This window comes from Hoplias malabaricus, chromosome 1 (genome assembly GCF_029633855.1).
Source record: "Hoplias malabaricus isolate fHopMal1 chromosome 1, fHopMal1.hap1, whole genome shotgun sequence".
Taxonomy (NCBI): Eukaryota; Metazoa; Chordata; class Actinopteri; order Characiformes; family Erythrinidae; genus Hoplias; species Hoplias malabaricus.
Genome location: NC_089800.1, coordinates 16,183,381 through 16,209,426, shown reverse-complemented (window position 1 = coordinate 16,209,426; position 26,046 = coordinate 16,183,381). Strand labels below are relative to the sequence as shown.

Genomic DNA, 26,046 nt, shown 5'->3' with positions numbered 1-26,046 from the left:
CAGGGGTAGATTTAGCCAGATGTCAGGGTCTTAAGGCTCCTTGGACTGCCCCAGGTTTATTACTGACCTCAGAGGACCTCATCTAAAGGACAGCTGCATTTATCCAGTACAGTGTCCCTGTCACTGCACTCAGGCATTGGGATCCACACAGACCACTCCCAGCACCACCCAAGCCTTTCTAGGATGAGGCCTCCCACCCAAGTACTGGACTGAACCTTCTTAGCATCACTGGACTTACATGATCTGCTCTTTAACTGTTTCTGAATTGTGCTCTTAAATTTCTCGTCTGTCTTCGGGAATAAAATCTCAGAGGAAACTCAAAACAGATGCAGAAAAACACAGCCATTTGAGAGCCGAAGCGCCCTGGAGGAGATTAGAAAAAGAAGAAAAGGTCCAGCAAAAGTGTGCTCGAAAAAGCCGGAGGTCTGGACACTTCATCAGCTCTAAACCTCTCCCCTGGCACCAGCGCGCAGATTAAAACAACTCCTGACCCCAAATAAACCACACACTCTCTGTCAGACCTTCCCCAGCCCAGAGCAGCCCGCCACACACCCTCTCTCTCTCTCACAGGTTATGAATATTTGCAGTACACTATGTTTTACATAAACATTTAATGACAATCTGTCCACAAGATATTATTATATGCATTTTTAGTCCAAATTCTCTGATGTATTCTAGGTTCAAAACAAAGCATTGGGACATAAATACAGACGCTGATACAGACGTGGCAGGCATAGATTGGGTTGACACTAGGGAACTCTATTAACCGTGATCATACCGATAAACATGTCTTATCTGCGCATTGCACTGGTATCAAATACTCCATTAAACCACGTCTGTAGCACGGCCACAGTTCACTCATTTATTAAGTCCGTCCGAATAAGAATGTCCACTAGATGCTGTAAAAGCGCACAAACAAAAAACAAGTGACTCACTTTGGAGCGAGGAGGTCCTCTGATGAACCACTTACAGTCCACCGCCTCCGTCACAGACGCCTTTCCGTCTTTGGTGATTTGTTGAGACTCGATGATGCCTTCTGACCCGCCCATTTCAAACTCACAAACTAGAGAGGGGGTCAGGGAAAAGAGTGTGAGAGTGGAGAATGTGGCAGAGAGAAAGAGAGAGAGAGAGAGAGAGAGAGAGAGAGAGAGAAGGAGAGAGAGAGGGAGAGAGAGAGAGAGAGAGAGCGCTGTGTTGAGGAGTTTATGAGAGAGTGAATGTGATTAGTGATAACGCTGGACACTTACAAGGCAGAGGTTTGGGGACACCCATGTCTTTAAAGTCAGGATCTGAAAGGAGAAGAAAACACATTTTAGTGCAGAAATCAAACAAACAACAAAAGCAGGCTTCTTTCATAAATGAAAAATGGGTCAATCAGACACCCCCCCCCCATACTGGGCTATGGAGCAGTGTTCTCTAGATCTGGCTACTTTAACTAATCCAACAAGGAATTATAGGAATCTAACAGCTGCCAATTATCATGAAGTCATTTTCATAATGTTTAATTGGCAGCTTCTCCCTTTCATTTGTATTTCTGGCAAATATGATATGACGGCACATACTGCCTGTGTTCTGGCTCATTCTAGCGCTTCTGTGGACAAATACAGAGGGGTCAGGAGACCGGCTTTGGCCTAATTTACTTTTTCTATTAAAAGCCGCAGGTTTTTTTATGTGGAGGGGTGGCTGTGGTGGGTAGGATACGAAGGGAGCAGCTACATGCCCCTTCAACCACATAAGGTCATGCTTTCATCTTCCTGAGGGGATACAGTCCCAGTAAAGTGCTACATACAACCACACACACACACACACACACACACACACACTGTAGCAGATTGGTTTGGGAGTTGGGGAGGAGGGTGTCCTGTGTGGCCCAGTGTTTCCCTCCAGCTGCTACCAACACAGCTTCCTGGAAAAACATGGTAATAGACCGCTAAACTCACTGAGAGAAAAATCACCAGCATCATTACACCTCCTCTAACACTGCCACTGCTTACACCCACTGGCCACTTTATCAGAAACATCCCCTTTCTACTGACACACATAAGTCACACTATAAGGAAATCACTCCCAGCGATGCCGCATCCCAGCATCACCTCATCCCAGCATCACACCATCGCTGCATCCCAGCATCACCTCCTCCCAGCATCACACCATCGCTGCATCCCAGCATCACCTCCTCCCAGCATCACCACATCACCCTAGCATCACAGCATCACCACATCCCAGCATCACCTCATCCCAGCATCACACCATCGCCGCATCCCAGCATCACCTCCTCCCAGCATCACACCATCGCTGCATCCCAGCATCACCTCCTCCCAGCATCACCACATCACCCTAGCATCACAGCATCACCACATCCCAGCATCACCTCATCCCAGCATCACACCATCGCCGCATCCCAGCATCACCTCCTCCCAGCATCATCACATCACCCTAGCATCACAGCATCACCACATTTCAGCATCACATCATCACCGCATCCCAGCATCACCATATTTCAGCATCACATCATCGCCACATCCCAGCATCACAACATCCCAGCATCATCACATCACAGCATCACATCCCCCTAGCATCGCCGCATCCCAGCATCACATCATCACCAAATCCCAGCATCACACCATCCCAGCATCACATCATCACTGCATTGCAGCATCACATTGTCCCAGCATCACCATATTTCAGCATCACATCATCGCCACATCCCATCATCACAACATCCCAGCATCATCACATCACAGCATCACATCACCCTAGCATCACCGCATCCCAGCATCACATCATCACTGCATCCCAGCATCACATCATCCCAGCATCACTGCTCCCTAGAATCACTTCATACTTGCATCACAGCCTCACAACATCCCAGCATTTCAGCATTACAGATGTGTGCACAGCAGGGGGAGGACTGTACATAAGCACCTTCACCAAAGTCACTGCCTCGATTAAACAGCTCTAATGACACCGGCGTGATGTATATATATATATATATATATATATTTAGATGTTAAATTAATTTCTGTTGGGACCCCTCCCTCTTTTACTAGAACAGCCTGACCGCATTTCATTCATTCATTCATTCATTCATTCATTCATCCATTCACTAGGACCACCGTACTGCATTCATTCATTAACTAGGGCAGCCTTACTCCATTCATTCTTGGAGCGAGAGACAGAGAGACAGAGAGAGAGAGAGAGAGAGAGAGAGAGAGAGAGAGAGAGACAGAACTTGCTGTATCGAATGCAGTTCAGTGGCACTATGAAGATGAGATGTGTGATCAAAGCAGAGCAAAGTGGGGAAATGGAAGCGTGTCTGTTCACAATCACTCTCTCGCGTTCTCTTTCTCGCTCTTTTGCTCTCTCCTTCTCACTCTCTCGCTCTTCAAACTGAATCTGTACACTCAGCTTCTCTCTGAAAAATCATAAATCACAAATCAGAAATCACAAACGACTCCTAATCCTCAGACTTCCACAGTGAAATCTCCACTGTTAACACACTGCTCCCTCTGAAATCAACAGGATTAAACTGTTCCGCTGTGCAGTGTCTGTCATCAAACAGTCACAGCAATGTTCCACCGTATAATGTAGAGACTTCTCAGAAATGATGACTCCCCCAACACTCTCCTCCCTCAGGATCCTCCACTTTACCTCATTGCCTCTGTGGACTGAGGTGTAATCTGGATCTCCTGTGTGTTATTTATTTGTGATCAACAGTGTGTTTTAGCTGTTGAGTAAATGCAAGTGCATGTGCACACACGCACACACGCACACACACACACACACACACACACACCCCTCTGACTCATGGCGATCACACACCAGCCGTGTAAACAGTGTCAGAACCTCTTTCAGTAGATCATCAGATAGAGCACACACACACACACACACACACACACACACACAGCACACACACGGTCAGATAACACCCCTCAACTCAAAGCCTCTTTCTTCTTTCCATGCACTGAGAGACAGCACTCACAGCCAGAGAGAAAAGAAAAGCAGAGACAGATGCATTTCATGAATTTCTGAAAAGCAGAGAGAGAGAGAGAGAGAGAGAGAGAGAAATTAAAATGTGTGTGTGAGAGAGAGAGAGCACCAGGTATAAATCTCATTGTGGGGACCTAAACCAGTTTACACACTCATATTGTGGTGAGTTGTCTTCCTTGTGGGGAATCACTACATTTAAAGGTGAAGACATGTTTTAAGGTTGAGTTACGGTTAGAGTTATTGTTAAAGAAACACTATGCAATATTTTAACATTAAAATTTTAACAGAATCATTGTGATGAAGAATATGAGAATACAGCCTCTGTTGTTGCTGTATGCAGGCTGAGCACTGCAGAAACTGCACTATGTACATATTGGAGGTGGGTAGGATTGATTTCAGGCCAGTGCTTTTAAAGTAAAGTGTACTCTGCAACTGCAGGGGGAGCCCAGGAGCAAAAGTACAAAAGCTTACCTACTGTGCCTTTAATACTACATCTCCACAAAGTGAATGGATGTAATATATATATATATATATATATATATATATATATATATATATATATAGAGAGAGAGAGAGAGAGAGAGAGAGAGTAAAAGACACACAGTGTGGGTGTTTCTGTGGGAGGACACCAGTTGGCGCTAGTCAGTGCTGGTCCATGGGGAAAATGTTGACTATTGAGACTTTTTAATCTGCTGTATTCTTCAAACAATGTCAATCAATGACAATTACCCAGAGGGCCTTACACCAGGGAAATGAAGGTGCTCAGGAATAACCTGACCATACAGCGAGCTTTTCCCTGATGAGATAAAAAGGAGCTGGAGAGTGAGATAGAGGTGAGTGTGAATTCTGAGATGGGTTTGTAAAGGACCAGATTAGTTGGTTCATTTTTTACAATCGGTGGCCCACAATAATAATAAACTATATGTGATACATAATAAACAATAAGTAATCAATACGGGACTGGCACCCCCTCCAGGGTGTGTTCCGGGCCCACCGTGACCCTGAACTGGATAAGCGCTTACAGACAATGAATGAATGAATAAATAATCACTACCAAACCATGTAGATGACAGAGGACCTCATTCTGTCAAGATCCACTCACATCTTCAAACATTCTCCAACAGATGAACCAAATTCACGCCCAAGTGCCCCAACCCAGGCACGAATCAACACAGCTGAATGGCACAGAGTGGTATTCAAAGCTGATAGGTTCACAAGATTACTACATAACCTTCCACACTGCCGCTGTTTCTGATTGGCCGTCTGTTTAAAGCATTCCCAGAAGAGTGGACGCTGTTACTGTGATCATCTGTGGCCCTTCCGAAAAGACAGATATATTTTGTCCGGTGTGAAAGGCGGCAGTGCTGAAATCAAAGTGGCAGCTGGTTAATTAAAGCCTGACCTCCGGGGTCAAGTGAGCTGGTTACTGCAGTGATTTATGGGGAGGACGTGGCATCATTTAAACCACAAGGCCCAGGATCCCACTGATACAGTTTATTACAGACAACACTGGTCCTATAAGTTACACAAGCTGTCTAAAGATTACTGTCTTCTTTAAATAACAATTTCCATTTAAAAGAAAAGAAAATGCCTTGTTCAGTGCATTTTCACATTAATGTTCACCAACCCACACACCGTGAAACAAGACTCCCTCAGTAAAGGTATAGGACGATCGCTTGGAAAGGTTCCACAGGATTTATCAGCTCCTTTCAGTGAGATTTGAAAAAAATTCCTAAGAAATTAGGTCTTAAATGTAGCAGCAGCCCCTGCGTCCTCTGTGTTATTGAGCAGAGACAGAGCTCTGTGCGTTTCTATGAAAGAAGCCGAAGCTAAAGCAAAAGGCTGATGAGTAAATCACAGATTATTCTGAGTCAGAGAAAGTAATGAATTATTCTGTTCATTCCCACATTCTGAGGGTGACAGTACTCCTGAGCTCAACGCCAATAACTCAGGCAGGAATCTCTCCGGCGGGAGACTGACAAACAAAACAAGTGACATGCAGAGTTAAAGTGACTAATAGCAGGGAGGCAGCGGGTTGCCAGAGTGTGCACGTCCTTATACGACTTTACAAAGTATAACTCACTCAGGAATATCAGGCGGCGATCCACAGCAGTCACTTTTATATGAGTTTGTGAACAGAATTAAAAGAAGCTGCACTTCTCACCTCAGCCATTCCTTATTAATGTGGCAATTAGTGTCCCTCCCCGAGCTGTGAATCGAACCCCAGTAAGTCCCATAAAAGCTCTTTATCTTTACTACATCACTGGTTCATTCATTCATCTTCATCCGAAGCATCACACACTCACCCTGTCACTCATATATTCGCACCTGTGAAAAGTTTCACACTCACACACACACACACACACACACACACACACACACACACACACACACAGTAAAATTAATCTCTGTTGAATTATTTTGACATTCCTGAATCATTCTATATAAGCAGGTATACTGAAGTGTGTTTGTGTGTCTCCTTATGTGACATTTCAATCCATTTTAACGATATAAATCAGGCAAATCATTTCAGGTAATAATCCATAGCAGAGTTGAATGTGAAGGAGCAGCAAAGCGCAGATTTACAAAAACAACAACAATAATAAATGCATCACCATAAAAAATAAACAATAACACCCTCCTGGCTCATCTGATCCCGATGTTTACAATGGCATCGTGTTATGATATTTCCACAACACAAATATACAATAAATTCGTTGAACGCATCACTATGACACTCTGCAGCGGCAGTTTACCGCCTCATTTCACCTCAGTATTTACACCATTGTCATATCAGAGTAGTTCCATATCAGAAATACACAACACGTGCAGTAAAATTGAGACTATGACAGTAAATGACAGCATCTTATTGGCGGATTCAGCCACAGGACTCATAATTACACCGTGTTATTTGATACTGATCCTTCTTTTGCACTCTACATTTTTGTTATTCCTTATACATTTTGCAATGTCAATGCAACTGGGTTTTTCATTTTCCGACAGCTGTCCTTCTTCTGTAGTCACCATCTTAATGGATTTATGACGGGGCCACACTCAGCTCAACTAAGGGTTTCACAAAACCAGACGTATTGTGTTTCCTTACCTAGGGATACCTCAGAAGAGGTCCACCATACAAGGGGCAGCCATGGCTCAATCCCCTCGACCCACAGCAAAAAGTGGAGAGGGAGGAGGAGTGAGGGAGCAGCACTGTCTCCTCCCTCAACATCCACAGCCAAAATGGCCTTGAGAAAAGCACCTAACCTTCAGTTGCTCCGAGGGTGTTTGCCTGTGTGTGTGTGTGTGTGTGTGTGCTCACTGCCCTTTCTGCTTTCTGTTCAGCATCTGGACTCAACACTTTATCAAAAATCAACTCCCAAACCTGCAATAAATATACGTTTCTTACATAGTTTGTCAGGCTTCTTTTTTTCCAAGCACCATGACCTCAAGTTCACACCAGCATTAAAACTAACATAATGAGTTATTAATCATTAAATCGAACACACTCTGAAGATGCTTTGGGGTAAAAGATGGGAGATGCATTAGACACGCAGCCACGCAGCAAGATGAAGTCCATTTCCAAGAGGAATCAACCGCTGAATACAAACGACAAGCTCTGGAGGTGGGTTTTCTTAATCACACGAGTGACTGATGTATTTCTGTGCTCTTTATGAGGCGTGAAGTATCTGCGGATTAATGATACTCTGGGGTTTAACAGAAGGAACAGACTAGAATACATACTTATCCCATACATGTCACAAATGAACTCTAGTAGATTTAAATTGACGTGTAGCATTAGGGCATAAAGCTATTAAACATTTACATTTATAAATTATATATATGTTTCATATACAGAATATATGATTTATTAAGATATATAGATGTGTGTGTGTGTGTGTGTGTGTGTGGGGCTGGGGGTTAAAGCTAGTTTCAGAATGTAATTTTCAGAATTATTCAGTATTAAAACAGACAGGAGAAATATGTTCCTCTCTCTCTCTCTCTCTCTCTCTCTCTCACACACACACACACACACACACACACACACACACACACACACACCTGCAGAACAGATTATTTCATCTAATAAACAAATCATGACCAAAGACTGCTTCATCTTTGATTAATGTACACAAGCACAAATATATTTGTCATATAGACAGCTACTGCACACACACACACACACACACACAGGGTGTACTCACCCTGTACAGAAAAACATCTTGATTTTATCCAGAGAGCCATCAGTGGATGCTGCCTTTAGTTTAATTCTTATTCAAATTTACTGTTCCACTTTAAATCCTTTAAATTTCATTGACTTCTCATTTGTAGGAGCTGTATATTCACTGCACCTTCCACCTTAAATTTTTATAAAATAACCCTGCTTTGGTATTTAATGTGGAATTGTATTTATTTATCTTGATTGTCATATCATCCACCTCTGAACTGCACACTGCTGCTTCTTCTAACAAACAATAAATAAAATGTAATATTTTGATGTGTATAAGGAAACAGTAATTAAACTTGTTTATTTATATTTGCTGCTTATTGAATTTTTCCCAAACAACCCTGCTGCAGTATTAAAGTGGGAAACAATAGATTAATAAATTAAATATTTATAATGGGGCGGCACCGTGGTGCTGCAGTGTTGCTGTCACACAGCTCCGTTGTCCTGGGGTTGTGGGATCGAGCCCTGCTCCGGGTGACGGTCTGTCTTTCCTCCCTTGGTACAATAAAACGTGTAAGTAGCTGGATTGGCGAAGTGTCCATAGGTGAGTGAAGGTGGCCCTGTGATGGATCAGCGCCCCCTTCCAGTGCTCCAAGGCTCTGGACCCACCGCAACCCTGAACTGGTTCAGCGCTAACAGACAATTAACTAATGAATTAATTAATAGTTCAATTAAAATGTAATATTTGCAAACGAAGTGTATTATGTATCAACTAAAATATTACTACTGCCCCGTTTTGCACACGCCTCATTTCAGGGCAAAAGTATAAGGGTTCAATAATTTTATTTCTCCCTAAACTCTCAATTTTGTTTGTGACACAGGAAAAACGTTAAATCATGAATTTGCACCGACCGTATCCTCTGAGGAAAAGGCCACTGTCGCTGAGGAGGGAGCCTCTGTGGTTATTTAGTCCTCTTAAGATCAAGGAAGCTTTGCCCATAAAAGGGCATGCATTAGCTGAGGTCTGGCTTCTCACTACATTTCCCAGAGGCCTTGTTCCTTTTCGGCTGCTTCCCGGTGACATTTAAACAGGCGGCTGATTAATATCTTCCAAGGTGCTAAATTGGTTGATCAAACTAATGAATTACTTCAATTAATCAGCGTCAGACTCAGTGGAAGGGGCTTTAAACCCCTCCCATCAGTGTCTAGCAGCTTCAGACCACACACACACACACACACACACACACACACACACAAATGCACACATAGCATAATTCAATTTGATTCCACTCCAATTGACTCTGTTGCCACACTTCTACACAGATCAGCCATTTGATTAAAACCACTGCCAGGTGAAGTGAGTACAATTGATTTTTTCTGGTTTCCTTGCCCCCCTTTGAAGGGGTGGGGGCGGGTGGCGGCGGGTGGTGATCAGACTGTGAGTGAAGGGTCAGTTCTTGAAGTTGATGTTGAAGGAGAAATGGTGAGTGTAAGGATCTGAGAGCAACACTGTAGTGGTTATAATGTTTTGGTCGGTCTCCAAAGCTCTTGTGGGGTGTTCCCTGTGCACAGGGGTCAGTACCGACCCAAAGTGGATCGAGGAAGAACGACTAGTGCATGGCAACAACGTCCTGGGCTTTTAAGGCTTTGACAGAAAGGGGTCCGAAGACCCAGGTCAGTGAAGCTCGCTGTGTAGGAGGCTGCGTCCTCATGCTGACCCCACAGCAGTGAGCCTTGTGTGCCCCTGACTCTGTTGCTGGACACCGGCTGTCCTTCCACAGCCCACTTTGGGTCCGTAGACCTGAGTTCTGGAGACTGACCAAAACATTATGACCATCACAGTGTGGCCCTCACATCTTCACACTCACCATTTCACCTGGTCCAACCTTAAGAAAAGCTGTTGGTCACCTTCAGACACATGCATCATTCACACACACACACACACACACACACACACACACACACACACACACACACACACAACTCTTTTTTCTCTATAAAGCCCAGCTCAGAGAGCTTCTTATACACAGTAAAGGACAAGAGAAGGGTCTATTTTAGAAACTAAATCCATTTCAAAAATATGAAAGTGCAGCGTAACAACAGTCACAGAAATGAAGGAGAGAGTGAGTGCGAACAAGGCATGAAGGGAGGGGAAGAAAAATGGGAGTGTGGAGCAATGTAAGGGTTAATGATAATATTCAGTAAACAGCAGTGTGTTGGGGCTTTGCCCTGAAGAGTTATTAAAGAGGATATTTGTCCTGGAGCTCAACTCTTCTGGATCTAAAGCTCTGCTAAAGCCCCAGAGCAGCGTGTTTGGAGAGGAGCCACACACACACACACACACACACACACACACACTAGATATGCAATTCCTTAAGGAAATACAGTGCTCTACTCTCAGCAGTCCATTCTCTCAACTAACAAGAACTAATGCTTTCACGGCTGAATGCAACCAATCCTCACACCAATGTTCCATTTTCTAGTGTAGAGATAAAAATTCCCTATCAGTTCTCTCCATTTCAGCAGAAACTCTGGACGGCCAACTGTCCACAAACTATTGTCTACTTGACTTTACGGGAAATTGGACAATTTTCCAGCTCCTGGTCCACACTGAAGCTCAGCTTTATTATTCCTCCAGAGCGACCAGAAGGAGCGGTGTAACGTCTCCCCGAGGACTCGGCCATCACTGAGTGGGACGTTATTTTACAGGAGAATTAGTGTGTGGACGTCAGGCTGAAGCTTTATTTCCCTGGAGAGCAGCTGATCCTGATCAATACCATCAGCCCCTCACTCACTCAGCTGTTCGCACACAACCTTCACTATCACTGCTTACAGTAACAGGGCTCATCTCCCATTTCATCTGAATTCATTCTGACAAAGAAAGAAACAACACAAACACAGGGAGCCCAGGGAATTTCTTTGCAAATAGAAAAATAAATGTTGCAACTTCTCAGCAGCAGAGACAGATTATGAAGCTCAAGAAAGAGAAAAAACTCCAGATATGTGGAGACATTATTATTATTATTATATCCGAATATATTTTATGTCAGACTCTGATGGAGTAGAACAGAGGAATTTTGTGGAAAGAGCAGAATATGTTTATAGGTTTGTAAATAAATGAGGGCTTCCACTTTCCAACAATTTGGAGTCAGGTGTTCAGTTCTGTACACACAGCTGGTATAATCCCCACAGGAAAGCCATGCCCAGTGCCAAGAGCCCCCCCTCCAGCACCGGAACTGTGTTCACTGGAGTCTAGTAATGCAGCCATGAGAGAGAGCATGAGAAAGACAGTTCTTTAGTTTAAAGCTGACATATCCCACCCACTCTTGTCCACAGTGGAACACAGTTCAGGTTCTTAATGAAACGTCTGTGACCTGCTTTTGTCCAAGCCCCACGAGCCCCACAGCAGTGTTCTCCCCCTGTGTAAACAGCCCTGTTCTGAACGCCCGCTTTCAGCACCTGTTCCTTTAAATGATAATGAGCCGCTCACTGTTCACCCCGACCCCGAGCGCACAGCAGTGAGGAGCGAGGAGCAGAGGCTGTGGTTTTAGCTGTTTTCACTCTGTTTTCTTTCTTTTTTTACTCAGTGCTCTCATTCCTCCGCGCTCGTTGTATCTGTTTTGCTGTGTTTAACATCATCTTTGCGCTCTCAGGACATAAACTGATGCCAGAAGCAGAGCTGAATCAGAATAACTGTTTAATCCTGTGTTTTCAGACTCAGGCAGCACACAGAAAAATGACTGGGACATTATTGTGGACATGCACTGGACAAGGGATTTCTTTCTAATATGTTCACTTTACACCAGGTCTTTCTTTAAATCACATTAAAAGTCCTATAAATCAAACATAAACATTGTTCAACAGGCTCTTGAGCATTTGAGTACTATTTAAATTCATGCAGTGAGTGTTTTTTCTTTCCCTGCGAGACAGTGTTTACTGTCTGTAAAGCATTTTGAGGTGTTACATATGTAAAAATGCTCAATAAATATGTTTAATCTACTGTTCTTTTCCCTGTCGTTTCCACTCGGAGAGGTAGAGAGATGGAGAGATATTCTCCTGAATGTAATTACAGCGTCTGATTGTGCTTTTCCAATTTTTGTTCATTTTCTCACCACAGAGCGTCTGTAAATCAGAGCGAGCTTATTTTCAGATCCACCGCCTCTCAGCAGCTCCTCTGGCTGATGGGGTTATTTATGCAAAAAACTATTTACATTTCCCTCCTCGAATCTGAGCAAGTAAACCAACAAATACACCCTCTACAAACACAAAACACGGGATAAACGCTTCTCACACACGTTAGAATCACATCCACATCATCGTCCTCAGCGCGGAGGGAAGATGCAGGACCAGAAAGATGTAACCAGAGACAGATGTGGTCAGAGACTCTATTGTAGCTTGTGTGAGGCACAGAATGTGAATGAATAAACAAATGACATATTTCATTCATTAATTCATTTCCTGTAACCACTTCATTCTGTTCAGATTCATGGTGAGTCCAGAGCCTACCCAGAATCACTGGACGCAAGCCATGAACACACCCTGGACAGAGAACCACACACTCACCCAGTTACTTACACACTCACCCAGTGGACACATTTGTACAGTCACTTCACCTCTCAGCATGTGTGTTTGGACTGTGAGAGGACACGGAAGCATCCAGAGGAAACCCACACAGACACAGGGAGAACACACCACACGCACCTTGACCTGAGGAGAAGATCCCACCCAGGACCCTGAATGCTACATATGAAATTATTACTTTCTAATGTAAACACTTTTTACTTGTAAGTGACCACAGGAAAAACACACAGGACCCAGCAGGCGATGTTATTTCACTTTAAAAAATCAGCGTATCCATTTACAGTGAGCAGGGAGGAGCCTGTGTCGCAGGTGTGTGTTCAGAGTTCCCGCAGTGAAGCTGACTAATAAGAGCCGGTCTGAGAGGTTTTCACGGCAGTGTTCAAAAATGCAGCAGAAATCACAGCAGTGTGGGTTATTTGCGTCTGAGAGCACTGCTCTCACTAAAGAGCTTCACACAGAGAAAAACATTAAGCCCCGAGCAACAAAGAACTAACTCCTAGACATTTCACACTTTATCGTACAAACCATAGACTTCTCTGAATTACTTAAAGAGCCCATCTCCTGAAAAACACACTTACATTATTCTGTGGTTTGATGTAATTTCTTAACATTTAAACTCAGGAGTATTTAATTGAAAATAAATTAGGTCCAGGTGCTAAATTTAGACTCCATCGAATACAATCAACATTTCATATCACTTCAACAATATTTATCCATTTTCACAGTAGGATACTTCCACAGTGTTCTCCCTGTGTCTGCATGGGTTTCCTCCCACAGTCCTAAAACACACATTGGTAGGTGGATTGACTACTCAAAAGTGTCCATAGGTGTGGGAATGTGAGTGACTGTGTGGTGTGTTCCCACCTTGCGCCCAGTGATTCCGGGTAGGCTCCGGACCCACCACAACCCTAAACTGGATAAGCGGTTACAGACAATGAACAAATGAATCCTCTGAAAAATAATGCTCAATTAATTTTATTATTTATTCTCATTACTATATTTAAAATTGTTCATGGATCTGAACAGAAACAGACAGGACAGAGGTGATGCCTGACTTACATTACTGTCTACGAGTAGTGTGAGGTGTTCTCCTCATGTCTACATGGAGAACACACCACACATTGTGTAATATACAGGGAGTGCCCTATAATGGACACTGTAGACCAATTTTGCTTCAGTTTGAAGGTTTCTATCTTTCTCCTCCTCATGAAACATCAGCATTTTCTCAAGAGCCAAGGCAGATTTTGGTCCAAAAAGCCAATAATTGGATTTACAGCTGCATTAAGAAAATGACAGCAGCCTCTTGGCTGAGATGAGGCCAAAGAAGAGAGAAAACTGACCCGTACGACGGATTTACAGAACAGCTGTTGTGGTGACATCAGATCTGCACATGTATTATTAAGTAATCACACAAATCGATCTTGTTTTTTAAACCAGAAACACAGATATCACGGCTGACGGTAATTAAACTACAAAGAATTAAGAACAGACCCCTGTCATGCCCATATAAGGAGTCCTGGCTCCTACAATACATTCTGTGAACAGTTCCCACAAAATAACAATGCTCTGAATTTTGAGAAAATCCCTTGTTCGGGGCATGTGCACATTGAGGTGTGTATCTAGTTCCCACCAAACCACACACTGTGAAACAAGACCCACTCAGTCAGGTCTCTGTGCTGTCTGAGTCAGGTGTGCTGTCTGAGTCAGAAAACACGGGATAAAACGAGTCATTCTGATTCGCCTCACTCCTCACTGCTGTGCGCTCAGGGTCTGGGTGAACGGTGAGCGGTTCATTCTCATTTAAAGGAACAGGCGCTGAAAGCCAGTGGATGTTATATTTAGAACCAGATCTCTTCATCTGGAGAAAAGAGGGAGTATATATATATATATATATATATATATATATATATATATATATATATATATATATATATATATACTCCCAGAGAATCTATCTATCTATCTATCTATCTATCTATCTATCTATCTATCTGATCAGCCAGACGTCTTCTTTCAACCGAAGAATCAAATCCTCAGACCCCCCCAGGCCTCGTGGACCCACCCCACTTCCTCCAGCTTTTATCTGTTTTCATTAAGATTGAGACGTCGAGGAGGTTTATTTCACACAAAACAGAGGAAAAAACAGCTCCATCCCTCCAAACTACAGCCGTCCGTTCTAAATGCCACAGAAGAGCATTATCAATAAAGACAGTGGTTCAGAGGCAGCCAATCGAATCCAGAGGCCCATGTCCTGTTTGAACAGCCACCAATCTGCTAAAAAAACACCCAGACAAAACCAGACATTAAGATTCCTGTACTTTTTATATAGATACAGACAGACTGACAGGCAGAGAGAGACAGACAGACAGAATGAAAGGCAGACAGACACAGACAGACAGACGGATAGACAGACAGACACAGACAGACAGACGGATAGACAGACAGACACAGACAGACAGACGGATAGACAGACAGACACAGACAGACAGATAGACGGATCCACAAACATTTGGACATTCATATGTAAATATAACAAATAGACAGAATCACAGCCACTAATCTCAGGTTTAAAGCGAGTCATGGTGAACGCCACTCTGTTTTTTTAGGGGTGAAGGGATGGGTGGGGATTGGAGGGAGCTCCAGAAGCCTGCAGCAGTGTGAGCTACAAATTGTTCTTGACAACTCCACTTAGTGTAATGGATGGACAGAACACAGTCTTTAATTTCCGTATGTTGAGCTGCAGATGCAGCATTTGCATCGAAATAGAGACCTGGGCTTCACCAGCCACAGAAACCAGGGTCTTCAGCACACGCCGACAACTTTCTGCACTTACCTCTAGTTTTTCATAAAGAATAAAGACCTGTTTACAATCATTCATTCATCTTCTATAACTGCTTCATTCAGAACCACTGGGTGAGTGTGTGAAACTGTCCACAGGTGTGAGTGACTGGGTGAGTGTGTGAAACTGTCCACAGGTGTGAGTGTGTGAGTGACTGGGTGAGTGTGTGAAACTGTCAACAGGTTTGAGTGACTGGGTGAGTGTGTGGAAGTATCCACAGATATGAGTGTGTGAGTGACTGGGTGAGTGTGTGACACTGTCCACAGGTGTGAGTGTGTGAGTGTGTGAAACTGTCCACAGGTGTGAGTGTGTGAGTGACTGGGAGAGTGTGTGAAACTGTCCCCAGGTGTGAGTGTGTGAGTGACCAGTTGAGTGTGTGAGTGACTGGGTGAGTGTGTAAAACTGTCCACAGGTGTGAGTGTGTAAGTGTGTGAAACTGTCCACAGGTGTGAGTGTGTGAAACTGTCCACAGGTGTGAGTGTGTGAGTGACTGGGTGAGTGTGTGAAACTGTCCCCAGGTGTGAGTGTGTGAGTGACCGGGTGAGTGTGTGAGTGACTGGGTGAGTGTGTGAAACTGTCCACAGGTGTGAGTGTGTGAGTGACTGGGTGAGTGTGTGAAACTGTCCCCAGGTGTGAGTGACTGGGTGAGTGTGTGAAACTGTCCCCAGGTGTGAGTGTGTGAGTGATCGGGTGAGTGTGTGAGTGACTGGGTGAGTGTGTGAAACTGTCCACAGGTGTGAGTGTGTGAGTGACTGGGTGAGTGTGTGAAACTGTCCCCAGGTGTGAGTGACTGGGTGAGTGTGTGAAACTGTCGCCAGGTGTGAGTGTGTGAAACTGTCCACAGGTGTGAGTGTCTGAGTGACTGGGTGAGTGTGTGAAACTGTCCACAGGTGTGAGTGTCTGAGTGACTGGGTGAGTGTGTGAAACTGTCCACAGGTGTGAGTGTCTGAGTGACTGGGTGAGTGTGTGAAACTGTCCCCAGGTGTGAGTGTGTGAAACTGTCCACAGGTGTGAGTGTCTGAGTGACTGGGTGAGTGTGTGAAACTGTCCACAGGTGTGAGTGTCTGAGTGACTGGGTGAGTGTGTGAAACTGTCCCCAGGTGTGAGTGTGTGAAACTGTCCACAGGTGTGAGTGTCTGAGTGACTGGGTGAGTGTGTGAAACTGTCCACAGGTGTGAGTGTCTGAGTGACTGGGTGAGTGTGTGAAACTGTCCCCAGGTGTGAGTGACTGGGTGAGTGTGTGAAACTGTCCCCAGGTGTTAGTGTGTGAAACTGTCCACAGGTGTGAGTGTCTGAGTGACTGGGTGAGTGTGTGAAACTGTCCACAGGTGTGAATGTCTGAGTGACTGGGTGAGTGTGTGAAACTGTCCACAGGGGTGTGTGTGTGTGTGTGTGTGTGTGTGAGTGACTGGATGTGTGTGTGAAATTGTCCCCAGGTGTGAATGACTGGGTGAGTGTGTGAAACTGTCCACAGGTGTGAGTGTTTGAGTGACTGGGTGAGTGTGTGAAACTGTTCATAGGTGTGAGTTTATTGAGTGACTGTGTGAGTGTGTGAGTGACTGGGTGAGTGTGTGAAACTGTCCACAGGTGTGAGTGACTGGGTGAGTGTATGAAACTGCCTTTAAGTATGAGTGACTGGGTGAATAAGAGATGCCCTATGGGAGGAGTCAGTGTGCAGTTCTTAAATCTGGAGCTTGTGTCTGATTGGCTGTAGAGATTTCTCTTCTGCAGATTCTCTCCTTAAGACCGGTGCCGTTGATGCTCTCCTCAGATTCTCCTGCGCTGTTTCTGATCAGTGCCCTTCTCTACAGATGACACACACTGCTGCTGTTGACCCGAAGTGAACCGAGTGTCCTATTAAAGGTCGAATTAAATGTTATAATGACATAATACAGGATGAGCAGGTCTCCACACACTTTTGGACATGTTCTTATGTACAATTGTATTACTAAGTTCTTTATATTAAACATATATGTCCACCCGTATATATCTTCACCACTGACCATTACACTGGCTAAATGTAATCCTCATTAACCCGTGTTTTCCCCTTTAGTTTTAAAAGCTACTGGACTGTTTTTAATCAGTATCCTCAGCCCACCATCTGTAACTCCCTTTTTTTTTTACGTTATCTTGCAGTGTGTAATATGCATATTCAACTTATATTTGCCTGCGAGCGTCTACTGCCTGATTCTCTCTCGTCTTTCTCCTGAGCTGAGGAAGCTCAGAGTCTCTGACGAATAATTTAACACACACACACACACACACACACACACACATGCACCTGGACTGCAGTACTGCAGAGAGAAATAAACCGGGAGAATGAGCCCAGGACAGATACACAATCGTGAAAGAGTCCGAGACCACATCCATATTCTCCCTCTTCTCCACAGAGGAACTGCTTTGGTCAAAAAACCCACGAGCCCCACAGCAGTGTTCTCCCCCTGTGTAAACAGCCCTGTTCAGAACACCCGCCGCAGAACATGAGCCGCTCGCTGTTCACCCCGACACCGAGCGCACAGCAGTGAGGAGCAGAAGTTTTCTTTCTTCTCCATTTTTACTCTGTGCACTTATTTCTTCGCTAATTTAAATTAAATTAATGCTTGAAACACAATGGATGACAAGTATGATATAAAACAGGATGAGGAATACACAGAGAGAGAGAGAGAGAGAGGGGTGGGGGGGCATTTCCTCTCAATATCACACATCATTAACAAACTGTCAACCAGCAAGCTTCAGGGATATCCCTGTGCACATAATCTCTCTCTCTCTCTCTCTCTCTCTCTCTCTCTCTCTCTCTCTCTCTCACACACACACACACACACACACACACACACACACACACAGCAGAAGAGAGCTATCTCATAAACCCATTTTGAACAGAAATATCAAGAAAAATCAGAAAACACAGTTCCTCTGCTCCACAGACCAACGCTGGGGGCTTTACACCCCTCCAGTCCACACACAGTGTGTGTGTGTATTTTGGGGGTGTAGGTGTTATATTACACTGGTCAGATGGTCGTGTGAATATGGGCTGTAACTGATCGAACGGCTGGAGTGGGCAGCCATCCATCACAAGTGACCTTGAGGAGTACTTCTCTTTCATTTTCTCACCTTTCCTTTTCCTCCTTTCTTCAACCATCCCCCCATCTGCCTTGCTCTAGTACACACACACACACACACACACACACCAGTGAAAACACACCAATCGATCTTCAATGGCGCATGAATAAAATGAATGAATGAATATATTTCAAAAGTAGTTTATTCATTCATTCATTATCTGTAACCACCAGAGCCTACCTGGAATCATTGGGCGCAAGGCGGGAATAAACCCAGGAGGGGGCACCAGAACTTCACAGGGCAACACACACTCGCACATTCACTCACACACTCACACCTACGAACACTTTTGAGTCACCAGGAAGGAAACCCACGCAGACACAGGGAGAAAACACCACACTCCTCACAGACAGTCACCCGGAGCGGGACTCGAACCCACAACCTCCAGGTCCGTGGAGCTGTGTGACTGCGACAACTACCTGTTGCACCACTGTGACGCCCTAAAATTAGTTTATAAATAAACAAATTAATGAATTAAAAGCAAAGAGTAAAATTGGCAAAGGATTAATCGCAAAAGAATGAATTAAACAAAATAAGGCACATGCAATGAAAGACTGAATAAAAACCATACGTAGGACAACAAATGAATGAACCTGTGAATGAATGAATGCCATAGAAATACAGGAAGAAATTTATGGACAAACAAAAGAATGAATATCACATGGAGTTAATGTAAGAAAGAATGAATGAACTGTGCAAGGTGAATTAAGAAAAGAAATAATGAATATAAGGATATTACACACAGAACATAAAACATTAACGAATCAATAAAAGAAAGTACAGTTTTCAGAATTAATGCCACACATATTGAATGAATGAATGATGAATGAAAGAATGCAACAATCAATTAACTGTAATAATAAAAGTATGAAAAGGAGATGCTCTTTTTGAACTGTGGGACACATTTATCATCTCCCACTCCACACACACACACACACACACATATGCACATTGCAGTCCTGCCATCCATCCATCCATCCATCCATCCATTCATCTAGGAGACTGCTCATGCATGTGAGGCCACATCCCCCCAGATCTGCTGCTGTCCTGAATTACAAACAGCTCACACACACTCCACACACACTTCTTACACACTCCACACACAAAAGAGGGTTTCTGATAAAGTGGCCACTGTTTATAATCCCAGTTGTGCATCACGATGACTAATCCAGTGTCTGGATTTAATTCATCATCAGAATTCATGTGGCTCTTCAGATTAACGTGATGCCAGAAATTTCTCCTGCGAGCGGTTAATTATCTACGCAGAGCGTCTGTGTTTTCACAGTGTTTACAGCCTCTAAGACTTGTAATAGTGTTTCCTCATTTTAAATAGATTAGCACAAGCTAAGCTTCATTACGGAGCCTCAGCGGAGTTTTCTGGGTTAATGTTTAGCGCCGTAGCTTTGCAGGATGAAAGACTGTCACTGGGAATGTTTTAAAATGGCTTCTTGCCAATGAATAATCTTCAAATTGGGGAGTCTTTAGCGACTCTCATAAATTAGGGTTGTCAGATGATAAAAAATAATGATCGCGATTAATATGGATCTGATCCTGTTTAAAATCAGAGGGTTTAGTTCCAGACAGAAGGAACTACACACAATGGATTCAGTACTGTTGGTTATTCAGGGGCACAGGTTATTCCTACATACAGTTACAACACTGAAATATTGACACACACCAGCTACAGCTGTTTACTCCTACATACAGTTACATCACTGAAATACTGACACACACCAGCTACAGCTGTTTACTCCTACATACAGTTACATTACTGAAATACTGACACACACTAGCTACAGCTTTTTACTCCTGCATACAGTTACAGCACAGAAATACTGAAACACACCAGCTACAGCCGTTTACTCCTACATACAGTTACATCACTGAAATACTGACACACACCAGCTACAGCTGTTTACTCCTACATACAGTTACATCTCTGAAATACTGACACACACCAGCTACAGCTGTTTACTCCTACATACAGTTACATCACTGAAACACTGACACACACTAGCTACAGCTTTTTACTCCTACATACAGTTACAACACCGAAAAATATTGACACACACCAGCAACAGCTTTTTACTTCTACATACATTTACAGCACTGAAATACTGACACACACCAGCTATAGCCATTTACTCGTACATACAGTTACCTCACTGAAATACTGACACACACTAGCTACAGCTTTTTACTCCTACATACAGTTACAACACCGAAATATTGATACACACCAGCTACAGCTGTTTATTCCTACATACAGTTACAACACCGAAATATTGACACACACCAGCTACAGCTGTTTACTCCTACATACAGTTACATCACTGAAATACTGACACACACCAGCTATAGCTGTTTACTCCTACATAAAATTACATCACTGAAATGCTGACACACACCAGCTACAGCCGTTTACTCCTACATAAAGTTACAAGACCAAAATACTGACACACACCAGCTACATCTGTTTACTCCTACATACAGTTACACACTGAAATGCTGGCACACACCAGCTACAACTGTTTACTCCTACATACAGTTACAGCACCGAAATACAGACACATACCAGCTACAGCTGTTTACTCCTACATACAGTTACATTACTGAAATAGTGACACACACCAGCTACAGCCGTTTACTCCTACATACAGTTACAGCACTGAAATATTGACACACACCAGCTACAGCTTTTTACTCCTACATACATTTACAGCACTGAAATACTGACACACACCAGCTACAGCCGTTTACTCCTACATACAGTTACAGCACCAAAATATTGACACACACCAGCTACAACTGTTTATTCCTACATACAGTTAAAGCACTGAAATACTGACATGCACCAGCTACAGCTGTTTACTCCTACATACAGTTACATGACTGAAATGCTGACAGACACCAGCTACAGCCGTTTACTCCTACATAAATTTACATCACTGAAATGCTGACACACACCAGCTACAGCTTTTTACTCCTACATACAGTTACAACACCGAAATATTGATACACACCAGCTACAGCTGTTTACTCCTACATACAGTTACAACACCGAAATATTGACACACACCAGCTACAGCTGTTTACTCCTACATACAGTTACATCACTGAAATACTGACACACACCAGCTATAGCTGTTTACTCCTACATAAAGTTACAAGACCAAAATACTGACACACACCATCTACAGCTTTTTACTTCTACATACATTTACAGCACTGAAATACTGACACACACCAGCTATAGCCATTTACTCCTACATACAGTTACAGCACCGAAATGCAGACACGTACCAGCTACAGCTGTTTACTCCTACATACAGTTACATTACTGAAACACTGACACACACCAGCTACAGCCGTTTACTCCTACATACAGTTACAGCACTGAAATACTGACACACACCACCTACAGCCGTGTACTCCTACATAAAGTTACAACACCAAAATATTGACACACACCAGCTACAGCTGTTTACTCCTACATACAGTTACACACTGAAATGCTGGCACACACCAGCTACAACTGTTTACTTCTACATACAGTTACATTACTGAAATAATGACACACACCAGCTACAGCCGTTTACTCCTACATACGGTTACAGCACCAAAATATTGACACACACCAGCTACAACTGTTTATTCCTACATACAGTTACATCACTGAAATACTGACACACACCAGCTACAGCTGTTTACTCCTACATAAATTTACATCACTGAAATGCTGACACACACCAGCTACAGCCGTTTACTCCTACATAAAGTTACAACACCAAAATACTGACACACACCAGCTACAGCTTTTTACTCCTACATACAGTTACAACACCGAAATATTGATACACACCAGCTACAGCTGTTTACTCCTACATACAGTTACAACACCGAAATATTGACACACACCAGCTACAGCTGTTTACTCCTACATACAGTTACATCACTGAAATACTGACACACACCAGCTACAGCCGTTTACTCCTACATAAAGTTACAACACCAAAATACTGACACACACCAGCTACAGCTTTTTACTCCTACATACAGTTACAACACCGAAATATTGATACACACCAGCTACAGCTGTTTACTCCTACATACAGTTACAACACCGAAATATTGACACACACCAGCTATAGCTGTTTACTCCTACATAAAGTTACAAGGCCAAAATACTGACACACACCAGCTACAGCTTTTTACTTCTACATACATTTACAGCACTGAAATACTGACACACACCAGCTATAGCCATTTACTTCTACATACAGTTACAGCACCGAAATGCAGACACGTACCAGCTACAGCTGTTTACTCCTACATACAGTTACATTACTGAAACACTGACACACACCAGCTACAGCCGTTTACTCCTACATACAGTTACAGCACTGAAATACTGACACACACCACCTACAGCCGTGTACTCCTACATAAAGTTACAACACCAAAATACTGACACACACCAGCTACAGCTGTTTACTCCTACATACAGTTACACACTGAAATGCTGGCACACACCAGCTACAACTGTTTACTCCTACATACAGTTACATTACTGAAATAGTGACACACACCAGCTACAGCCGTTTACTCCTACATACGGTTACAGCACCAAAATATTGACACACACCAGCTACAACTGTTTATTCCTACATACAGTTACATCACTGAAATACTGACACACACCAGCTACAGCTGTTTACTCCTACATAAATTTACATCACTGAAATGCTGACACACACCACCTACAGCTGTTTACTCCTACATAAAGTTACAACACCAAAATACTGACACACACCAGCTACAGCTGTTTACTCCTACATACAGTTACACACTGAAATGCTGACACACACCAGCTACAGCTTTTTACTCCTACATACATTTACAGCACTGAAATACTGACACGCACCAGCTACAGCTGTTTACTCCTACATACAGTTACACACTGAAATGCTGACACACACCAGCTACAGCTTTTTACTCCTACATACAGTTACAGCACTGAAATATTGACACACACCAGCTAGAGCTTTTTACTCCTACATACAGTTACAGCACTGAAATACTGACATGCACCAGCTACAGCTGTTTACTCCTACATACAGTTACATGACTGAAATGCTGACAGACACCAGCTACAGCCGTTTACTCCTACATAAAGTTACAACACCAAAATACTGACACACACCAGCTACAGGTGTTTACTCCTACATACAGTTACACACTGAAATGCTGACACACACCAGCTACAGCCGTTTACTCCTACATACAGTTGCAGCACCGAAATACAGACACGAACCAGCTACAGCTTTTTACTCCTACATACAGTTACATTACTGAAACACTGACACACACCAGCTACAGCCGTTTACTCCTACATACAGTTACAGCACTGAAATACTGACACACACCACCTACAGCCGTGTACTCCTACATAAAGTTACAACACCAAAATACTGACACACACCAGCTACAGCTGTTTACTCCTACATACAGTTACACACTGAAATGCTGGCACACACCAGCTACAACTGTTTACTCCTACATACAGTTACATTACTGAAATAGTGACACACACCAGCTACAGCCGTTTACTCCTACATACAGTTACAGCACCAAAATATTGACACACACCAGCTACAACTGTTTATTCCTACATACAGTTACATCACTGAAATACTGACACACACCAGCTACAGCTGTTTACTCCTACATAAATTTACATCACTGAAATGCTGACACACACCACCTACAGCTGTTTACTCCTACATAAAGTTACAACACCAAAATACTGACACACACCAGCTACAGCTGTTTACTCCTACATACAGTTACACACTGAAATGCTGACACACACCAGCTACAGCTTTTTACTCCTACATACATTTACAGCACTGAAATACTGACACGCACCAGCTACAGCTGTTTACTCCTACATACAGTTACACACTGAAATGCTGACACACACCAGCTACAGATTTTTACTCCTACATACAGTTACAGCACTGAAATATTGACACACACCAGCTAGAGCTTTTTACTCCTACATACATTTACAGCACTGAAATACAGACACACACCAGCTACAGCCGTTTACTCCTACATACAGTTACAGCACCGAAATATTGACACACACCAGCTACAACTGTTTATTCCTACATACAGTTACAGCACTGAAATACTGACATGCACCAGCTACAGCTGTTTACTCCTACATACAGTTACATGACTGAAATGCTGACAGACACCAGCTACAGCCGTTTACTCCTACATAAAGTTACAACACCAAAATACTGACACACACCAGCTACAGGTGTTTACTCCTACATACAGTTACACACTGAAATGCTGACACACACCAGCTACAGCCGTTTACTCCTACATACAGTTGCAGCACCGAAATACAGACACGAACCAGCTACAGCTTTTTACTCCTACATACAGTTACATTACTGAAATAGTGACACACACCAGCTACAGCCGTTTACTCCTACATACAGTTACAGCACTGAAATGCTGACACACACCAGCTACAGCCGTTTATGCCTACATACAGTTACACACTTAAATACTGACACACCAGTTACAGCCATTTACTCATAAATACAGTTACAGCACCGAACACTCCAGCTATAGCTTTTTACTCCTGCATACAGATACAGCACACTGAAACAAGAGTCAGAGATAAACACAGACCAAAACAAAAAGATTAGCGTCACTATGCTCAGTGACATGTATGAGCTAGAGATATAAAGTTCCTCAACACTGGACTATGTTGCAGAACATATAAGTAATGGATATATATATAATGGGACTCAATTCAACATGTCTGGAATGAGCTGAAGTGCCACAACTACTCATCCAATGTCAGAACCTGATCTCACTAACGTTTATGTGGCCATAGGCCATCAGCATCTCAGAAGTGTTTCAAAATGTAGTGTAAAGCTTTCCAAGAAGATTAGCAGGGACCACACTCCATTTAAATACCCTCTATTTCAGAACAATCACAGGAGAAGCGGTGTCCAGGCGAAGCACATCGTTAAAATGCAGCGCTCCTTTTTGCTGAACGGGAGGTAAATGCTCATGAAAGCAGAGCAGAGGAAATCAATACTGCACTTCACATAAACTCTTCATAATAAGCAGCCGTTTTTCATTTCTCAGGGTTCTTGCATGTTTCATTATCTCTGCGCCGAACGCCGTTTTCTAAAAAAAGACACACCGCATTCTCAGTGACAATCAAAGCCTCTGTCGGCCGCTTATCCCTCCAAGGCTTTTTATAAAAGATCTGCAAAGTACGTTATTGATTTTTTTGTCACCGTGCACTGCTTTATGAACTGTG

General features: G+C 43.3%; 1 protein-coding gene across 5 annotated transcripts in view; it reads right to left on the bottom strand.

Annotated features, from left to right (window-relative positions):
• neto1l (neuropilin (NRP) and tolloid (TLL)-like 1, like) overlaps window positions 1-26,046 on the bottom strand; it is an 81,116-nt gene that overhangs the window by 29,850 nt on the left and 25,220 nt on the right. For all 5 annotated transcript variants that reach the window (XM_066647054.1, XM_066648807.1, XM_066647815.1 and 2 more), the window contains exons 5-6: window positions 1,248-1,289; window positions 936-1,063 (exon numbers count right to left, since the gene is read on the bottom strand). In XM_066647054.1, the coding sequence (XP_066503151.1) occupies window positions 936-1,063; window positions 1,248-1,289 (170 nt within the window). The remainder of the gene's footprint in view (window positions 1-935; window positions 1,064-1,247; window positions 1,290-26,046) is intronic.